The 18,685-nt window shown below is 34.6% G+C and overlaps 1 protein-coding gene across 1 annotated transcript; it reads right to left on the bottom strand.

The window, feature by feature from the left end:
- Window positions 1-10,970: 10,970 nt before the first annotated feature.
- LOC133864731 (65-kDa microtubule-associated protein 3) lies at window positions 10,971-18,685 on the bottom strand. The gene is made up of 13 exons (XM_062301138.1): window positions 18,577-18,685; window positions 17,871-17,958; window positions 17,568-17,765; window positions 17,192-17,446; window positions 16,539-16,748; window positions 16,292-16,447; window positions 16,000-16,159; window positions 13,907-14,058; window positions 13,731-13,818; window positions 12,550-12,623; window positions 12,309-12,383; window positions 12,013-12,205; window positions 10,971-11,530 (listed from the first exon to the last, which is right to left on the bottom strand). Exons 2-13 carry the CDS (start codon window positions 17,940-17,942, stop codon window positions 11,097-11,099), a joined length of 2,067 nt encoding a protein of 688 aa, XP_062157122.1. The 5' UTR covers window positions 17,943-17,958; window positions 18,577-18,685; the 3' UTR covers window positions 10,971-11,096.

The raw sequence follows: 18,685 nt of genomic DNA, 5'->3' as shown, positions 1-18,685 counted from the left end.
GCTAAACCCGATAAAATAAAATATAGTTAATGAAATTTTCACGTCCGTGAGGGGAATTTGTGGTTTAAAAAATTAGGTAAATGTCTAATATGGTAAATTTGTGGATAAAGTAGGGGAAATAAGTGGAAAAAGAGTAAATTACTTTATTTTATGAAATTAATCCGTTTTGCATTTAAAGCTCCAAAAGGTATTGTTGGCGGGCCGACCTTTTTGTTTGCCGCTGACCTGATTTTTGTCCTTTTTGCCCAAATAAAAGACCGAACTTTCGGTTATGCCCTGCAAAAAAATTATTATTACGAAACGCGCCACTCGAAGTTTGAAATTCTAGAGGGTTTTGCTTTTTTTATTGGGGGAATTTGTCCAGAATTTGAATTCTGGGTAGCGAGATGTGATTGCCTCACCTGCGGGTCACAGACAGATACTTGTTCGTCAGCATCTGAATGGATATACTGCCAAGTGAGAGTGACAATGTGTCTGCGGGACAGGCAGTTTAATTTTATGGGAAATGACCTTCCTTGCACGTGGGAAAGTGCCCTGCATCAATAAAATGCTTCAAAGGGTTTATATTGGAGCCCCTTAGGGTTTACATTAGAGCCTCTTTTATAAGGATCGGATGTAAAAACTATGTTTTACACTTTCAATAAGCAGTTGACACATCATCTAATAAAAATAGACATGAAAGTACCGTAACTTCTTAAAAAAGAAAAAGCACTTTCTGGGACGAATTAGTATCAATCTTGAACTCATGGCTATCTCAATACTGTAAGGATTCGTTCCCAGATGAACTAGTTTTCCAGCTTCAAAGAACCAGATCAGTTTCTTTGACGACATCTTTTCATCCTCGTCCTCCTAATGAATCGACAAATAAGACAACCCAAGCCTTGCCAGAAGCAAACTTTCAAATCCCACCAAAGCCCAAAAAAATGAACCCCATATCTCACTCTCATAAAAAAACAATCAAAAATCACAGTCTGGGTCTTTTGAAAGTAATAATGGTGGGTCTGGGTCTTTTGAAGGTAATAATCATGGAAGTGATAACACCGATGCTTATTATTATTAGAAGATGATTGAAGGGGAGCTGAAGATCGAAGAAGAGGAAACAGAGAGAGACAGGCAGACATACACAGAGAGGGGCAAGATAGGTGTTTAATTTGTTTCAAAGGTTGGGTTTTTTATGTTTACTGTATTTTTTTTTATGACTTGTCCACTTATAATTGGTTGCTATAAAATAAGGAATTTACCACCCATCCTTATAGAAGGTATTCTCTTTATATTATCTATGTTTAGTTAATATGAGCTATTTTGGTTGTCAGTTAAATACGTTAAAATAAAATATTATGAAAGTTCATTGTAACATACTGAATCATTATTTTAATGATTTCTCCCTTCCTCTCCCTCAACTCAACGCTCCCTTCTCGCCCTCTTTTGCCTCCACTACTAAACCTCAACCCCCAATTCCCTCTATCCCACCTTTACCTTCCTTCTAAGAGCAATAGCAGTAGGCACCCAATTACTTTTCTTAAATTTAAGGAATAAAACTACTTCTTGCTTCTCTATCTAAAAACACTCCACAATAGCTTCCCTTAATTTTTTTATAAACTATTCAAAAATATTATTTATGTACTTTTTACTTTATTTGTTCTTTCATTCTCTCTCTCTCTCTCTCGTCCCTGAAGGCAAACACTGAGTCAGCCACTCCTTCCCTCCAAATCGACCTTGTTCAGCTTTTGATACTCTGATTTTTTAAGAAGCCATAGCTGAAGTCTTATAATTTTGGACTTATCTCAAAATCTTGGACTTGTTGGTAATGGGTTTACTGTAAATCTGCTGAAAATCTAAACAAACTTAGACTTGCATGGGAAGCGGTGATGGTTACAACCGTCGTCGTGCATGGGAAGCGGCTGGGGCAGCGGATTTACTATCTAGCTCCAACGAGCTCTATATCGGGATTGCCCTCCGGTATCCTTAATATCACTCTTTGGACGGGTTGGACCTCTAATCTTCGCTGACAAAAAATGTTCCACCGTTGCCGACTCCTCATCCAATAAGCTCTCCACCTCCCACCTTGCCTCCTCCAGCTTAATCTCTCTCTCTCTCTCTCTCTCTCTCTCTCTCTCTCTCTCTCTCTCTCTCTCTCTCTCTCTCTCTCTCTCTCTCTCTCTCTCTCTCTCTCTCTCTCTCTCTCTCTCTCTCTCTCTCTCTCTCTCTCTCTCTGTGTGCAATAAAAAAGGGAGAAGAGGGAATTGCTTGAACAAAAAAAAGAAGAAATGGACAAATGGTTGGGGTTGCGTGTAGAAGGAGAAAAGAGACGAGAGAAGAGAGAATTGAGTTTATGATTATAATAATCATTGGAAATACTACAGTGCTTCCCAATGCTTAGGGAATCTGCTGCCGGTGATTTTTTTTTGACATTTTTCCTATATTTAGGGAATGAAACTATAATGTATCTACTACTAGTGCTATAACAATAACACCCAATCATCCAGCACTGCTTTCAAACCTTATTTCCCAATCCCAGCACTCCAAGCCTATGAGGAGATCGTTGACGGAAGGATGGTGGTGAAGGAGACAAGGGTAGTGAGGATGAACCAAAAAGAATAAGTAGAAAGAACAAGACAAAAATGGGTGTATTACTGGTTTTTCTTTGTTGGCTCTTCTAAGGAGTCCTGCTTGAGACCCATCGTGGAGGATTTGGTTAATTGCTCTTTGGCTTTCTTTATTCTTGGACATTGGTATTTGCTCTACAAGAAGAAGTAGGAGTTGTGATGGAAAAAGATATATTTTGAGTAGCTAAAAAGATAATTATAGAGATTATCTTATACACCATACTTTTATCTCATTTTTATCCTACTATACTTACGTGTGATGATCTAGTAGCTATTAGATCAGTCATTATTATTATTATTATTATATATCCAATGAATATTAGATTCTGTCACATTAACACAGTGAAATAGTAGTGAAATAAAATTGTGGTATACGAATTAGGACCCCAACAATTTCTCTTAAATTGTTAGATCCACAATTTTGATAATCCAAGTGTTCGTTACATCGGACGGCTTGAAACATACCACCTGTCGAGGTTTCAAAATTTATATGTCCATCAAACAACCCCTTCGATGAATTTTGAAACCCAAATTCACCCAAACAAAATTTTAACCCTCTCCTTTATGTTGAAAACTTTACCTTCAACAATCGCACGCTGGCCGCCGCTGAATGCAGCCTTTAACAACATAGCATTCATTTCTCTACACACCCAATGACATCATTTTCATGATTCTCTCTTTCATTCTCCCACTCCCTTTGTCTAATTTTCTCCGTTGCAAAACAACCAAGCTACGCCACAATCAATCCACAGGGGTAAGTTTTTCTCTATTCTTCTCCTCTTTGGTTTCCTTTATATTTGTTTGTTTGTTTTTTTTTTTTTTGATTGATTGGTCATTTAGTTGTTGAGGGAGTGTGGGAAACAAAAATAAATAAAACTTTTAAGGCTGTTTAACTCTTTGTAATGATGTAATCATAAATTACGAGGGTTACTAAATTAAACATTATCAGGATAGTAGTAGTACTACCAATAATAGAATAAAAGGACTCTTCAACTGTGGCGGAGCTAGGAATCTGTCTTAGTAGGGGCGGAATTAAAATAATAAAATATAATGATAAATAATTTTTTTTATTCTTTTTATATACTATATTTTTATAATATATAAAAGTATGGTAATTACAATTCAAAATATAAATTATAAATAATATATGTATCACAAAAAATGTATATCAAACTTCATAAATATATGTCAAATTGATATATCAGTTAACATGTAGACACTAATACAAAAAATAAAAATGAAAAACAAAATACAAAATTAACTTTAAAAAAAAAAAAGGAAAAAAACATGTGGTTGTGGCCACGTTGACAAGTCACGTTGCAACTTGCAATGACTAAAATTCTGAAAAGTATTTATAAAAAAAAGAAAAAAAAAAAGTAGAAGGCTTACGGTGCAAGAGATTGTCCAGAAAGAAGCGGAGATGCTGGAGGCCAAATAAAAAGATTTGTGTTTTTTTAAAAGATTTGTGTTCTTAGCTTCCGATGGTTGGTTTTTCTATGTAGGAGTTCTAAAGTTTTTTCAAGATTGAGAGATAAATGTAATTTTTTTTTTTTTTTTTTTTGTGTGTGTTTTTTCACAAAATTGTTCCGTTCCTCTTTTTGAGCATTTAGTGGTTGTTTTTTTTTTTTTTTGATAAATTATTTTTTGACGGTTGGTTTTTCCATGTAATTTTTTTTTTCTTCTATTATGAGCAGGGGCGGGCATCAGCATCAGCATTTTTTTTTTCTTCTTTTTAATGTAATTTTTTTTTTCTTTTTACAGATATCTAAAAAAAAAAAAAAACCTTTAGACATTTAGGGGGGGGCGAGAGCCCCTGCTCGCCCCCCTTTGTCTCCGCCGTGACTTCAAGTGAGAGGCCTAGTTGCAATAGCATTTAAATAAACTACTCTTATATCGAGAGTCAATAGGAGTCTAATAATAGTTAATTGTATTATTTAAAATGATGCTTATTGATGAAATAATGAAAGTTGGGTATTATTTTATACAATACAGTTTGTTGTTTTTTTTTTTTTTTTTGAGGTCGTGGGTTAAAGTCTTACCTAGATGCTAATATAAATGAAGTATTACCGTCGGGTTAAACCGGTTGCAGTTATAAGGAAATAACCACAATCGTATCCGGTTGTACACTCCTACTCGCATATGCAAAAAAATCCATAGAAATGGGGGTGATAAGATACATCATTTTAATTGATGAAAATTAAGAATGAGTAGAATTATTGAGTGCTTAATTGCAGCTTCTACCATCAACACCAAATGAATCAAAAAGAAAGACTAGAAGATAAAACGATGGTAATAGATCTATGGGAGGTGTAAATAAATAGATCTAGGGACAATGCAAAGAACGAAATAATTGATTATTATTTCTTGCTCAATTTTCAACCATTTAGTTGGATAGTGTACAAGGTTTGAGGAACCAAAACACATCCAAGCAAGGGCGGAACTATCATTGGGGTTAGGGACAAAAGTTCCTCCAAAATGATCAAAAACCTCTAAATTTTTTCAAAATTTTCTTTTTTTTTTTTTTTTTTTTTTTATGAGTTCGACTCTCAAAATTAATTTCTTACCCTTAAAGATCTTTATTTTATAATTTTGTCCCCCTCATTTTGAATCCATTTCCACCCCAGCATCCAAGGTTCTTGCTTCTCTGCCATCACCTTTCTTTTTTCGTTCTTGCAGATTCATCTTTAGTTACCTCCAGTTCTTGAAGTACTCCCCTCTCCTATTCATTCCATAAAAAGAGAAATCAATTTGAAAAATTGACAATTCTTAATTGTAGAGCAAAAGACTAGCATGGAAAATCTAGTCCACAAACTTGTCTGACCAAGTCTCCTTTGTTGTTAGAGCACTAGGAAACTGAGCACTAGCAACAGTTTCCCTAATGCTTCGTTTGTTTCGGTTTAAAATATTTTCTAAAAAATGTTTTCGGCATTTTTCAGTGTTTGGTGGGGGCGAAAATAATAGTCAACGAAAATCATTTTTCAGTTTGATCGTAAAATATTTTTTAATTTTTGGAAAACAATTTATAGTTTTAAAAACCGTAAATCATTTTCTAGATTTAAACTCTTTATTTTTGCACACACATTTGTGGAAATCCGCCACTGTCGGACACTGGATTTTGTTGGTAACCCAACTCTACCGTTGAAGATCCCCGAATTTTAGTATCGGATTACCGAAATTTGGAAATTTATGCCGGAATCCGACGACTTTGCTGGATTTCGGCCAGGTTGGTCGGAATCTGAAAATTCAAGCCGGAATCCGGCGACTTTGCCATATTCTGGTAGATCACATTTCGGCCAAACTAGCCGAAACTGACCAGTACAGTCGGATTTTGGCTGTTTTGTCAGGATTCCGGCCAATTTGGCTGAAATCCGGAGTGGACATCGCTGGGTTCCGAAGACGATTGTCGGATTCCGTTTTACGCTACTAGTATTTTTTCATAAGAGCCAAACGCTATAAGATATTTTCAGAAAAAAAAAAAAAAAAAAAAATCATTTTTTTTTTTTTTAAAAAGGGTTTCATTGAAAATATTTTACGATAGAAAACATTTTACGTCGAAACAAACGGAACATAAATCTTATTCTCTTCACTACATATAGGGAAAACTCTTAAAAACCATTTGAATCAGATTCACTTCTTGTTCCCTAAACTAAAGAAACACTAAGATAATCAAAAGTTGTATTCTACATTTAGGAAAGCAGAGTGGTTTCCTTAGCATTATTTTAATATAAACAAAATTATATTTCCTCTCTCATTTTGCTTTAACATTTATTTAAAACAATATTTAAATTATTTCCCTTAACATTTAATTTAGATAATATTTAAATAATATAAGAAAATGATAAATGAAGCCATTGTGGAGTTCATTTAAATAGAAAAACAAAAATAATTTAATTCCTTAAATTGATAAAAAATTTAAATGAAACTATGCTAATGCTCTAAGTTTTTTTTGCTTACAACTTAGATCAAACAGGGTGCGACCATTCTACAATTGGGGCTCTTTGTGGCTTACACATGTCATATTATTCAAAACATCTACTTTTTACATCAAAATTATCATCTTTCGGCTAAACCCTAACCTCCGACGACGGCCCTGCCAGCCCTCTCAATTTTTTTTTAAAAAACAAAATTTACATATAAACAAAAGAACATAAAAAATACAAGGTAAAAAATAAAAATTTAACTTATTGACTCCTATCTAAAAATTTTTTTCCCTACTGCCTCTACTCATAAGAGCTTTTAGTTCCGTCCATGCTAACCTCTTACTTTCACTCTCCACACATCTCCGTAACTTCAACAACTTCGTAACAATAATCATTAAATTAGCAACACATCAACTTAAAGAAATGATAGGTGTAGAAAATCATACATTGAGAAAATGATATTTTACTTATAAAAAAAAGAAAAAGAAAAAAGAAATGCTATTTTATGTATAACAAACATGGAAGTATTTTCTTTTTCTTTTTCTAACCAACAAGTCTTCTTAAATTCACAAATAAATCAATACATGCCATGGGTAGTAGAAGTGTGTTCACGTGGCCTCTTACCTGCAGAAATCAACCACCCTTCCTTATTTTCAAACCTCGGTAATACCTTCATCTATACCTGAAGAAAAAAACACAAAAAGAAAAAAAAAGAAAGTGATTGGCAGGTGAGAAAAAGCCATGGTCGTCCACGTGGACGTGGTCCTGAGAAAATAGAGCAGGTGAGCCGTTACACACTTACACTTGTCCGAGGTTGCTTGTCTCTCAAACCGATGTCTCTCATGTTACCAACTGTACCGCACATGCCCTTTCAAACCTGTTTCATGGGGCCCATACTCGAATTCCCAAAACACAGGTCCTCCTAACTCCAAAACTAACTATCTAATCAACCCGACCACTGATTCAGTTTGTTGGTTAATTTGTTTCTGTAAGATTTTTTTTTAATTATTATTTTATTTACAAAAGATATGTGAAAATTATTTTTATGTTTTTAATATTATTTTGTGTTAGATTATATCATAAATTCAGAAATTTAATGTACATGCAGAGATTATCACAATTAAAAACTGTGATCTAACTACAGTTAAAGATTAGTACCTAATTTTGGCTACAATTAAAACTTATCACCTAATCACAGTTAAAGACTATAACCTAATGAGAAATGCTAAAATTACAACAAGTGTACTGCAAGTGCACAACTCTAATGCACATTGGGATGACCCACATGTGTGAGCCATACCTTAATGTGCTTTGGAGTTGTGTGCTTGTAGTGCATATATATACCTTATTATTTAAATAAATAAAAGTAAAATGTAGTACTTTAAGTTTTATCCTGTTGGCATAATTTATAAACTGAATCACGTAATTCTTTGTTTCATGTTTTTATATTTCGCTTTATATTTTACATTATATTATATTTTAATTTTTATATTATATCATTTTGTGTTTAAATTATTTATTAATAATTTTGTTTTAAAAAAATACAGAATAAAAATTTTAACAGACGTGTGGATTGGGCAGGAAATGAGCTGTGGCCTGTCGCCTGTGGGAGTAGTTGTTGGAGACCACAAAGTACAGTGGGAAGTGCAATTTTAAGATGAATGGCAACCATCTGCTTTTTACCAGAAACCATCATTGCTTTGCAGTGACATGTGGTGGAGGAGGTTTCTTTTATAAATTATCCTTTTTTCAAAACCCAACTCCATTCTTTCCACAACTTTCTATTTTTTCAACGAAAAATGATAGAAAACATTCACACTTGAGATTTAATATGCTTATAATTTTTTGTACAATTTTAATAATTTTTTTTTTAAAAAAAAATTAATCATTAGAGGTATAGGACACAAGTATAAGAAAACAGATCTAATAATTAGTTTAAAAAAAAATTGTTGAAATTGTACAAAAGTTGTATAACAATCATTTCTCTTATCAGATATACTGAATATCTACTATATATTTCTATACAATAAATTTTTAAATTTAATAATAAATTTTTAAACAGGATTAACTGGGGATGTACAACGAAATAATGACTCTGTTTGGTAATTAGTCTCCCATCTCCTCCCCTTATTTTCATTTTATTTTTTTAAAAAATCAACTTCAGAACATTCTAATGTCTAACAACTATTTTTTTCTAGTACAAAAGTTAGCTACAAACCAGTATAATAAAGTAATACATGTCTCTTAACATGTGAGAAATACATGTTTTATTAATAGCTTGCTACAAACCAATTTGTAACTAATTTATGTCTTTTTTTTTTTAGGGTTAAACACATTTTTGCCCCTATGGTTTAAAGTTTTTAATTTTTGTCCCATGTGCTTAAATTGTATCACAAATGGTACTTCTGCTACGGAAAAAGACAAAGATGATACCTTCGTCCAAAAACTAACAGTAGTTTATGTGTTTACTCTTAAGTGTTGACACGTATCATATGTATTAAAAAAATTAAAAAATTGAAGATAAAAAAGCTTTAAAAATTAATAAAAAATTTAAAATAATAAAACTTCAAAAAAAAAAAAGTATCAAAAACTTTTTTTTAAAAAAAAAAAATTGAAAAAAAAGAGAGAATGGGGTTTGGCCGAATCACCTCTGGCCCATGTGGGGAGAGGGAAAGGGAGAGGGGGGGATGAGGGTTGGCCGAACCATCCATGGCTGGTTCGGCTACCCTTAAGGACCAAAGAGCCAAAAAAGAAAAAAGAAAAAGAAAAAGAAAAAAGGTGTTTGGCCCTTGGGGGTGGTCGAACCACCTCCATGGGCCAAAGAACAACACAAAAAATAAAAAATAAAATGAGGGGGGTTTAGTCCTTAGGGCGGCCGTGCAGCCACCTCCAAGTCCCAAGGTGGCTCACAAAGCCATCCGGCCCACCCCCTCCCCCTAAGGGAGTGGGGGCCATCGGCAGCCACCCCATTTATTTTCTTCTTATTTTTTTAATTATTTTTTTAATATATATTAAGTTTAATATTTTTTATTAAATTATTGTTTGAGGGCATTTATGTCTTTAAACAAGATTTAAGGTCTAAAAATAGAACATTTTGTCCGCTTTAACAAGATTTCCTAATGAAAAAAAGAGTTTTAGTATGTAAATGGTAATTCAATGCTCTCTTTTGGTGACGGTGTTAATTCGTAATGGCATATTGATAATGACCAATAATTTATGGGGAGAAAATATAATTACCCTTAAAACGTAAGTTTAGGATCATCTTAAACCAAAGGCTTTCGGGATTTTTTTTTTTATTTTATCAAACGAATAACATAAATAATATTGAAATATAGTTATGTCTCTCTCTCAAAAATAATAAATAAAAGAGACGAGAAAAAAATGACACGACGGGAGTTGGAAGACCGCAATTGAGTTATGCCTAATCAAGAACGGAGGAATGTGAGGCTGGTCTAACTGTGGTTGGTATAAATCATGACCCCTTCAATTTCTAAAAATAAATAAAAAATAAAAAATAAAACAGCCTCAAGCTTCTATTAACAATATTTTCATAATAATTTTTGGCTTCGTCCACGTGCCAACCATGGCATGGATAGGTAGCCCCAACTTGGCAACCCAACCGTGCGTGCGCATGGCTGGATGAGAGCCCAGATACCGCTGCTTGGTCGTACCCAACTACCTATGACATAGCCTCAACTTTATTTTATCTTTTAAAAAATTTATTTTTAAATTTTTATAGGAGAGGATATATTTAATTGTAGTTTTATATCATTTTTAATTTATTTAATAGAAAATTAGACGAAGGTCTCAGATATAAAATGATCGTAAACTCACGTCTTGAATTTATAATATTAAAAATTAAGTTTAAAAATCAAAATCAGGTAAAGCCAAAAAGGGGTTCTATAATATTTTTCCAAGAAAAAAAAAGAAAGAAAGAAAGAAGAAGAAGCCTGAGATGGATATGATATGATATCGTGCATTTTTATTTTTATGTTTTTAAAAAACTAACAATTAAAATAAATTATTTTTCTCCTTGCACCCAAATTCCATAGTATAAAAAGCAATTAACAAAAGGAATTAGAATTCTCTCAAATTATTTGTTCAAATTTAATAAAAATTCGAGCAGGTAATTATGAGAGGCTACTTATGAGATATAATTATCTAATTACTTATCCGGTCAAGTAAGTTTTATAAGTGGACTCTCGTAATCACCTGGTCAAAATCTTTTAATTTCGAACAAATAATTTGAAATGATCATGACTCTAACAAAAGTGACAATGTTTTGAGATTTGAATAAATATGGAAGTTGGCTTTGAATCCAGTTATAAACTAAAAATTTTATTTTGTTGCATATAATAATGTATATAATGCAAAATTATTTAAAAAATTTAAATAATGTGACATAATGTTTACCGGTAAATGCAACAAAATCAAATATGGACCGTAAAATAGCTCATCTCTACAAGATGCCATAATGTTGGAGAAAAATCATCAATTTCCAAACAACTATCAATTTTAATTGGGCATTGCGATGGAAGGTCATCCTCATTGTTAAATTGTCAAACAGGCATTAGTGAGTGTAGGTTTTAGGAAGGATAAAACCAGCTCTGACCTCTTCGAACGAGTATTCGGTCGGTTGATTATTGTTTTCAGCCATGTCAACACAGAGAGCAAGACGTGGGGTAGCTGGTGTTCTGGCTGTTGTCATAGGAACTGACAGTACTGTCGGAGGAGTAGTTGGCACCGGAATTGGCATCGTCTTTGGGGTTCTGCTTTCTTCATCGCCAACAGCAATCGGCTTAGAAGGTGTTCCCACTAGTGACGACGCCGTATATATCATCTTTTGATCTTCTAGGAAATTATCAATGTTGGCCTTAGATAACACTTGGGAAGAAACAGGAGAAAGGGGCTTCCGGATCAACAGTGACTCATTTTTATGTGCCTTTGAACTACCAGAGGAATGCTTCTCTGCTGAATGACCAGGAATCTCTGAGATGCTCTTACCTGCATTAAATTTTGTAACCGAAACTTTGTAAGCGAAGAGTACACCGTTAAAACTTAAAGCTCCGTTTGCTTTGAACTAAAATGTTTTTTTTGTAGAAAAATATTTTTAACGAAAAACAATTTTCTTGAAAACAATTTTCAGCGTTTGGCTTGTATAAAAAATAAGCGACGGCAGAAAATGGCCGATGACTTCTAGCAACCTCCGGTAGTGGTCCAACAGTTTGAAAAAAAAAAGCTCAAATTTGAAAAATAATTTGCGAAATTTTAAAACAGAAGCCATTTTCGGAAACTGAAAAAAACTTATTTGTCAAATTGAAAATATTTTCGGTCGCATCAAACACTTAAAAATACAGAAAATATTTTAAGAGCCGAAACAAACGGAGCCTTAAAAAACTTTTACTAATGATCAACTGAGATAGCTGCAAAACCACCATGTTGCTGGTGGCTCAAAGAGCTCTTCTGATTCAAAAAGTCGCCCTTACTAGGTTGCAGACCGGAAGCAGCTTTTTCAGGTTTTAGGTTTTGAAGCATTGATCCACCAGGGGAGGATTTTCTGTTACTTGCAACTCCAGTGGGAGTTCTCGAAGCCTTTTTTCCACTCTTTGATGGACTGGGTTTTGACCCAAATAGTGCTTCCTGCTTCGCTATCAGCTGCCACTGGATTCTCTTCTGGTCCTAAAATACAGAACCAATTCAAGCATGGGTCATAAAGAGAAACAAGATTCATAGCGAAAACTCCATGCTGATTATCACGAATTAATTAAAACCAGGTCCATACTCTCTGCCTCTGCATTTCTTGCTCTTTCTCTTGCCTTAACATGCTGTACCGTTCAAGCATAGAAAGAAGCCGTACCTACACAACAGCTAGATATCATAGAAGATCTAATTTGCATATAAAATCAAAGGCAGTGTAAATAATAATCAACATGCACTACAACTTGAGCTTGAACAGGTCAAGTTTTGACTTGGAGCAACATTTCTATTTAAAATGTTCAATCGATTACCAGAAAACTACTTACACCATCATATAAGAATTCAGTCCGGCTTTGCTCCTCCCAAGCTTTTGTTTTTGAAGTCAATAACTCCACCATTGCTGCTCAAATACGATCCAAAGGATAGAACAAAAACTCATACAGTAGACCAAGAAAAAATATAAAGGTAGCATCTACATAGAATATTAATCTGAACATAGTTTTGTATACAATCTATTTATTAGCTCCTCTAACATCCCTGCTTCCCAGCATATAAGTAATACTCATATCTGCATAGTGTAATTCAATCAGATTGTTTTCTAATATTATGACTGGAATTTAAACTAACAGTATTTTCGACTCTATATCCAATTGTTATGTAACGACCCAAGGAAAAACGCTAGCTACATCTGCACTATCATCTCAAAAGAACTAGTCAATTTGAAACTTCCTTAGAATCCCTTATAAAGTTCAATTTTACCTAGTAGCTAGGCAATGTGAGACTTAACACTCATGACTATCTCTTATAAATCACTCACTCTATGTGAGCTATTTATCTCTTCTCAATATGGGACTGGGGTGTTACAAACTACCCCCCTTAAACCTCTGACGTCCTCATCAAAGCCACGTCATGCAACGCTCTAGTACCACATGGCCTAGCATCACTAGGTGACTCTGATACCATTTGTAACGACTTAGGAAAAAGCGCTAGCCACATCTGCGCTATCACCCAAAAGAATTAGTCAATTTAGAACTTTTCTAGAATCCCTTATAAAGTCTAGTTTCACCTAGTAATTAGGCAATGTAGGACCTAGCACCCATGAGTATCTTTATAAACCACTCACTCTATGTGAACTATTCATCTCTTCTCAATATGGGATTAGGTGTTACAAACTCTCCCCTTAAACGGTCACATCATGCGGTGCTCCAGTACTACATGACTTGGCGTTACTAGGTGGCTCTGATACTATTTATAATGGCTCAGGAAAAAGCGCTAGCCACATTTGTGCTATCACCCCAAAAGGACTAGTCAATTTGGAGCTTTCCCATAATTCCTTATAAAGCCCAGTTTTACTTTGTAATTAGGCAATGTGGTACTTAGCGTCCATGAATATTTTTATAAACCACTCACTTTATGTGAGCTATTCATCTCTTCCCATTTCTTTCCAATATCGGACTGGAGTGTTACATGTTATGAGATAGAAAACATGGTTAAGCAAGATCTTTACCAGGAATTTTGTTAACTAAAGCACGAGCTTTCTCAGCACGTTTCAAAGTAAGATGTGCACCTTTTCCACCATTGTAGCGATTCTCATCCTGAAATTCCATGATATGAAGGTGAATAAAGCAAGATGAGGGGAAAGGAAGCTACTTTCTATTCGCAATAAGACAAAAAAATTTCAACCCTGTTGTACTCCTCAAGCCAGCTCTCTTCTTGACATGCAGCTAACCACTTCTCAACCTTCTCAAGTATTTCTTTCCTGCACAAAGCTTCCTCTTTTACGTTTGCAATTTGAAGTTCAATTTGTTCTAACAGGTAAATTGGATCCACAGCTCCTGCAAAATGTAATTGCTGATTATTCATTTTTCCAGGACAGTCACTCAAGTCACATAGATAGTTGCACCGAGGGACACCGCTCCAGACCTTTTCTTTTCCACTCCACAGCTTTTCGACTCGTCAAATGTCACAAAAAAGAAGAAAAAAAAAAGGAAGAAAACTCATCTTGTTAACTTGTTAAGCAAAGCCCCACACATGCCTTGCAGTCTTCCAAATCAAGTAAATTCCTATTCTATAACAGTTGTTCATTTTTTATGTTAAAGAAAATCAATTATTGAAAAAAAATAAATAAATAAATAATCAAAAAAATTATTAAAAAATGGAACAATGAAAGCTCTCTCTATTAAACCAAAAAACTATTAGTTTTCTTGGAGAAAAATGAAAGTTTTCTTTTAAGACTGCAATTTAGTAATACTATCTAGCAGCATATAAAAGGGATTGGGATCTCCAATATTACCAAAATTGTTAAGGGATTAGGAAATCCTATTAGTCCTTGACTCTTTCACAATGTGCTGACCAAATTGGGGAGGATCTCAATCATATAAAAGAGGAAAAGATGAAGATCAGTTATACTTTACATGGGCAGTTTGGCAAAAGATGAAAGTCGACATGTTGTCCGAGAAAGAAAAAAAATGAAGCCTTGAAGTTGACGTGTGTACTGTAAACAAGTGTAGTCTTGTAGAAGAAGACTATATATATGTGATGTGATAACAAGTCTATAAGAGCACAGGTAGTTAGGCTTAGCTGTCACATAGGCTTAATCCCTCTTCTTTTTGGTCTCGTCACAAGTAACCCACGTAACGAGAACTGCTACCTTATACATCACAATCCCACTGCAATCCCACTCGGTCCTACGTGGTATTTAATTTTTTTTTCTTTCTTTCTTTCTTTTAAATCCCAACGCGTTTTGCCTCTCTCAGATCCACGACAATTCCTAAGCACTTTCAACAATCTAGGCTTCTTTCCTTCATCTTTTTCTAAGGAAAAAAAAACCAAAAAAGCTTTGAGAGGCTTTTGCAACTGATTCAAACTGCAACAATAAAAAGCTCTTTTCCATCTAAAATGTTTTCTTCATTCTCTTCAGTCCACAGAGATGGGTTCTCTCTCTCTCTCTCTCTCTCTCTCCCCTTCTTCTTCTTCTTCTTCTTCTTCTTCTTTATCTGAATTTTAGTTTATGGGTTTTTACCATTTTTTTAGATTCTCTCTCATTCTTCAAAATTTAAAAGGCCTTCCTTTCTTCTAGCCCGTCTTTGTCAAAATTCCCTCTACGTCTCCGAGCGACCTGGTCAGCGAAAAATGAGAATTGGTTGTTCTGCAACAAGGAAAATGGTCGGCGAAAGTTAAAGGGAGAACCACCGGTTCTCCCTCTCTCTCTTTCGGCGAGATTCCGATGAGAGAGAGATTATCTGGATAGAAGAACAGAGAGAGAGAGAGAGAGAGGCAAAACGTGTTGGGAGGGAAAATGTTTCCCCTCCCACCGTGTTAGATACCACGTAAGACCGAGTGGGATGGCAGTAGGATTGTGGTGTATAAGGTAGCATTTCTCCTAGTTATATTATAACTTTCGAACATGAATAGTACTATAGAAAGCATGCTTTTGAGTAAGAACCTGATGATTTAATCATAAACCAATTGTTAGAAATATATTTTTAAAAATTTTATTTTAGTGTTATATCCGGCCTCTATACTTAAAATCCTGACCTCATCCATAGTTGCACCATACAAAAATCCTTGAGCACAAATTGATACTTCAAGTCAATGAAAGATTATGATTGTATCTTTTCCCCATATTGAATGAGCTCTCAAGTTATATATAAGTGCTTGACAACGGTTTCAATAAAATCACATGCCTCTGAGAGAAACACGTAATTTCCTTGACAGAAAAACATCAAATTACTTGCAATAGCCTTGAACATAAATAACATTAATAAAATTCTTACCAGATTTCATGGCTTCAACTGAGGATTCCATTACACTAAGTGCTTCCGTGACCATGTGTGTCTGGCTACATATCTGTTCTAGTTCCAACCTCTTTTTCATCACAAGTTCTTTAAGTTTACTTAATTTTAGCTGCCCCAGCCTTGACACTTCTGCCTCAACCTGTAGGAAAAAAAACTCATAAAATAGTTTAATACATGTCAATTTCCCACAAAAACTTTGCACATATTGTAAATCATAAGAAAGCATAGTTAGTTCTCCACTCCAAGGAGTCTAACTCTAAAAATTACATACATTATTTAGGAAGTTTACAGAAAGCATATTAGCCTCGGTAATTTCAGGTTCTGAAGCAGCAATATTACTAGTTACGTTATGAAACAGCTGTTGCTCCTCCATTGGTGTGTCCATCAAATTCCACATCTCCAACAGGGTACTTGCAAGGTTTTGAACCTGGAAAACTCCAAGGTTTAAAAAGGTCAAGCGAAAAAAAAAAGGTTTTCACAAGAGGACAGTATGATAACAAGTTTACACAAGTACCAACCCTTTGCATTCTCTGTATCTTGACCTCTCTCAAACTTTGTACTGCAGAAGCCAACTTCTCAATCGTATGGTTACTTACATCTTTTGTTCCTTTGGAATCATTTGAAGTGGAATGGATTTCACCAGCTATGTGTCTGAAATCCATACCAAGGACCAAGCACAGTGAGTTAAGGGTGTTCAGGTGGTCCGATACCTGCTTCAAACGATTTCTCTGCAGGTGATGTAGAAAAAAATCAGAAGAAGAAATCATCAAAGCAACAGAACCTCCAACTTTCATAGACGAAAAGAACTCAAAATAATTATATCTCACATACTCCCAGAACATGGTCCAAATGTGATGGGCATCATTCATATTCCAGTTACATTCGTTCATGCTTCATTGTAAGTAATCCCAAATTAATCGCAAAAATTCCTTTTAATCTTCTGCTTTCCATCATTTCCTCGAAAAGAAATACTTTCGTCTCTCACCCAATTTTCCCCGATTTTTGGCTGAATTACAGCATAAACAATGGTTGCCCAAACATAGTTTTCAAAAAATAAAAACAAACTCCAAATTTGATATTTTTTTACAATAATAGTAAATTTATGAGGTAACAAAGAATCGAACAAACCCCAAACTTGCCACTATGTACAAAGATAGTAAATTTGATCAACCTTCTGATTCTGAAGCTCAAGCAACTGTTTACGTAATTCTTCTAGTCTTCTCATGGACAAGTCACTCTCATCCAGAACCACCTTGTACAGATTATCCTCAGTATCTCCCCAAAACTCATTTGAAATATTCTGTATCTGCTGTAGAACTTCAACAAATTGGTTCTCTCTCTCAATTTTCAGCTTCCGCATGTCCTCCAGTTGTGAAATAATGGTGTCAAGCTCTTTATTCAAGCCTCCATCAGGCTTCCAATCAAACTGAAGATACAAATCAATTATCAAAAGTTCCAACCATCAAAAAATTGCTTGTGGTAACCGGAGGGAAAAAAAGGGTAGGCATAAAATTATAAACTTGTTTTTTCTTCCATACTAAACTTACATGTAGTGGCTGCTCACCCAATGCAGAACAGATATCTGCAAGTTCTGCTTCAGACTCGGCTATTTCTAGTTGCAGCTGCGCTCTACACTTCTTGGCTACATCTACTTTTCTCATATATAACTCCAGACACTTCTGTTCAATTTCAAGCAGCATCGTATTCCTGTTGACTTCAGGCTCTCCAACCTCATCCCATATTTTCTAATCTCAACAATAACCAAACGAAAAGAAATTCAACATGCTATCAGGAATACCAGAGATGCATGATTCAATATAATTTATGCTTCAAAAGAAATTGAAGAAAACCTGCAGTTCATCTAGAAACAATCCACAAGTAGTTTCAATATGCGCAAACTGGTTAACTCGGTGCGTAAACATGGTGAGGCAACCGACACTGAAAAGGACAAAAACCAAATATTATCAAAAACTCACATCATAGAAGTATAATTTTATTCCTAATTCTTTAAGAATTAACAAAACCCTAGATTATGTTCTTGCAGCTTATAATACCAAATATAGCACAGACACTAAGGGAGAGATGGAGAGGGGGAGAGACGTCAAAACAATTTCTCAAGCATGCTCTGTTTGGTTGGTCAGAAACTAGAAGAAACCCTGTAATGTCACTTTCCCATAATGGATGAACAAAAGATAATTGAACATATAAATGGCGATTTTTTTAAAAAAAAGAATGGAAAACAAAAAAATTCAGAATGAACTCCCAGTAAGAATAACCCTCAGAACCATTGTCTATTTTCCTCAATTTGTCAGCCAACCAAACAATCTTGAATACATGTACTTCCAAAAAGAAAAATGAAAACAATATCGAGTTCTTGTTATTGCTCTGTTTGGTTTGGGAGAAACTGAAAGAAAATGAACGCGATACTCAAACGAGCGAAGTGATGCAGATAATAGAGGACGAACAACAAAAATGTTAAGAACTAGTAGGAAATTTTCCTTTTCTTTTTCCTCCGTTTTCCAGTCAAGCAAACAGAAAATGACGATTACAACGAACCTAATTGTCTGATCTTTTCCAATAATGAGAGCGTTGCCTGGAGACGGAGAATAGTTTAGCTGTGCCAGTAAATCCGTTTCTGATCAGAATGGGTTTTCATGGAACAAGA

Source organism: Alnus glutinosa, chromosome 3 (genome assembly GCF_958979055.1).
Source record: "Alnus glutinosa chromosome 3, dhAlnGlut1.1, whole genome shotgun sequence".
Classification (NCBI taxonomy): Eukaryota; Viridiplantae; Streptophyta; class Magnoliopsida; order Fagales; family Betulaceae; genus Alnus; species Alnus glutinosa.
This window is presented reverse-complemented; position numbering and strand designations above follow the sequence as displayed.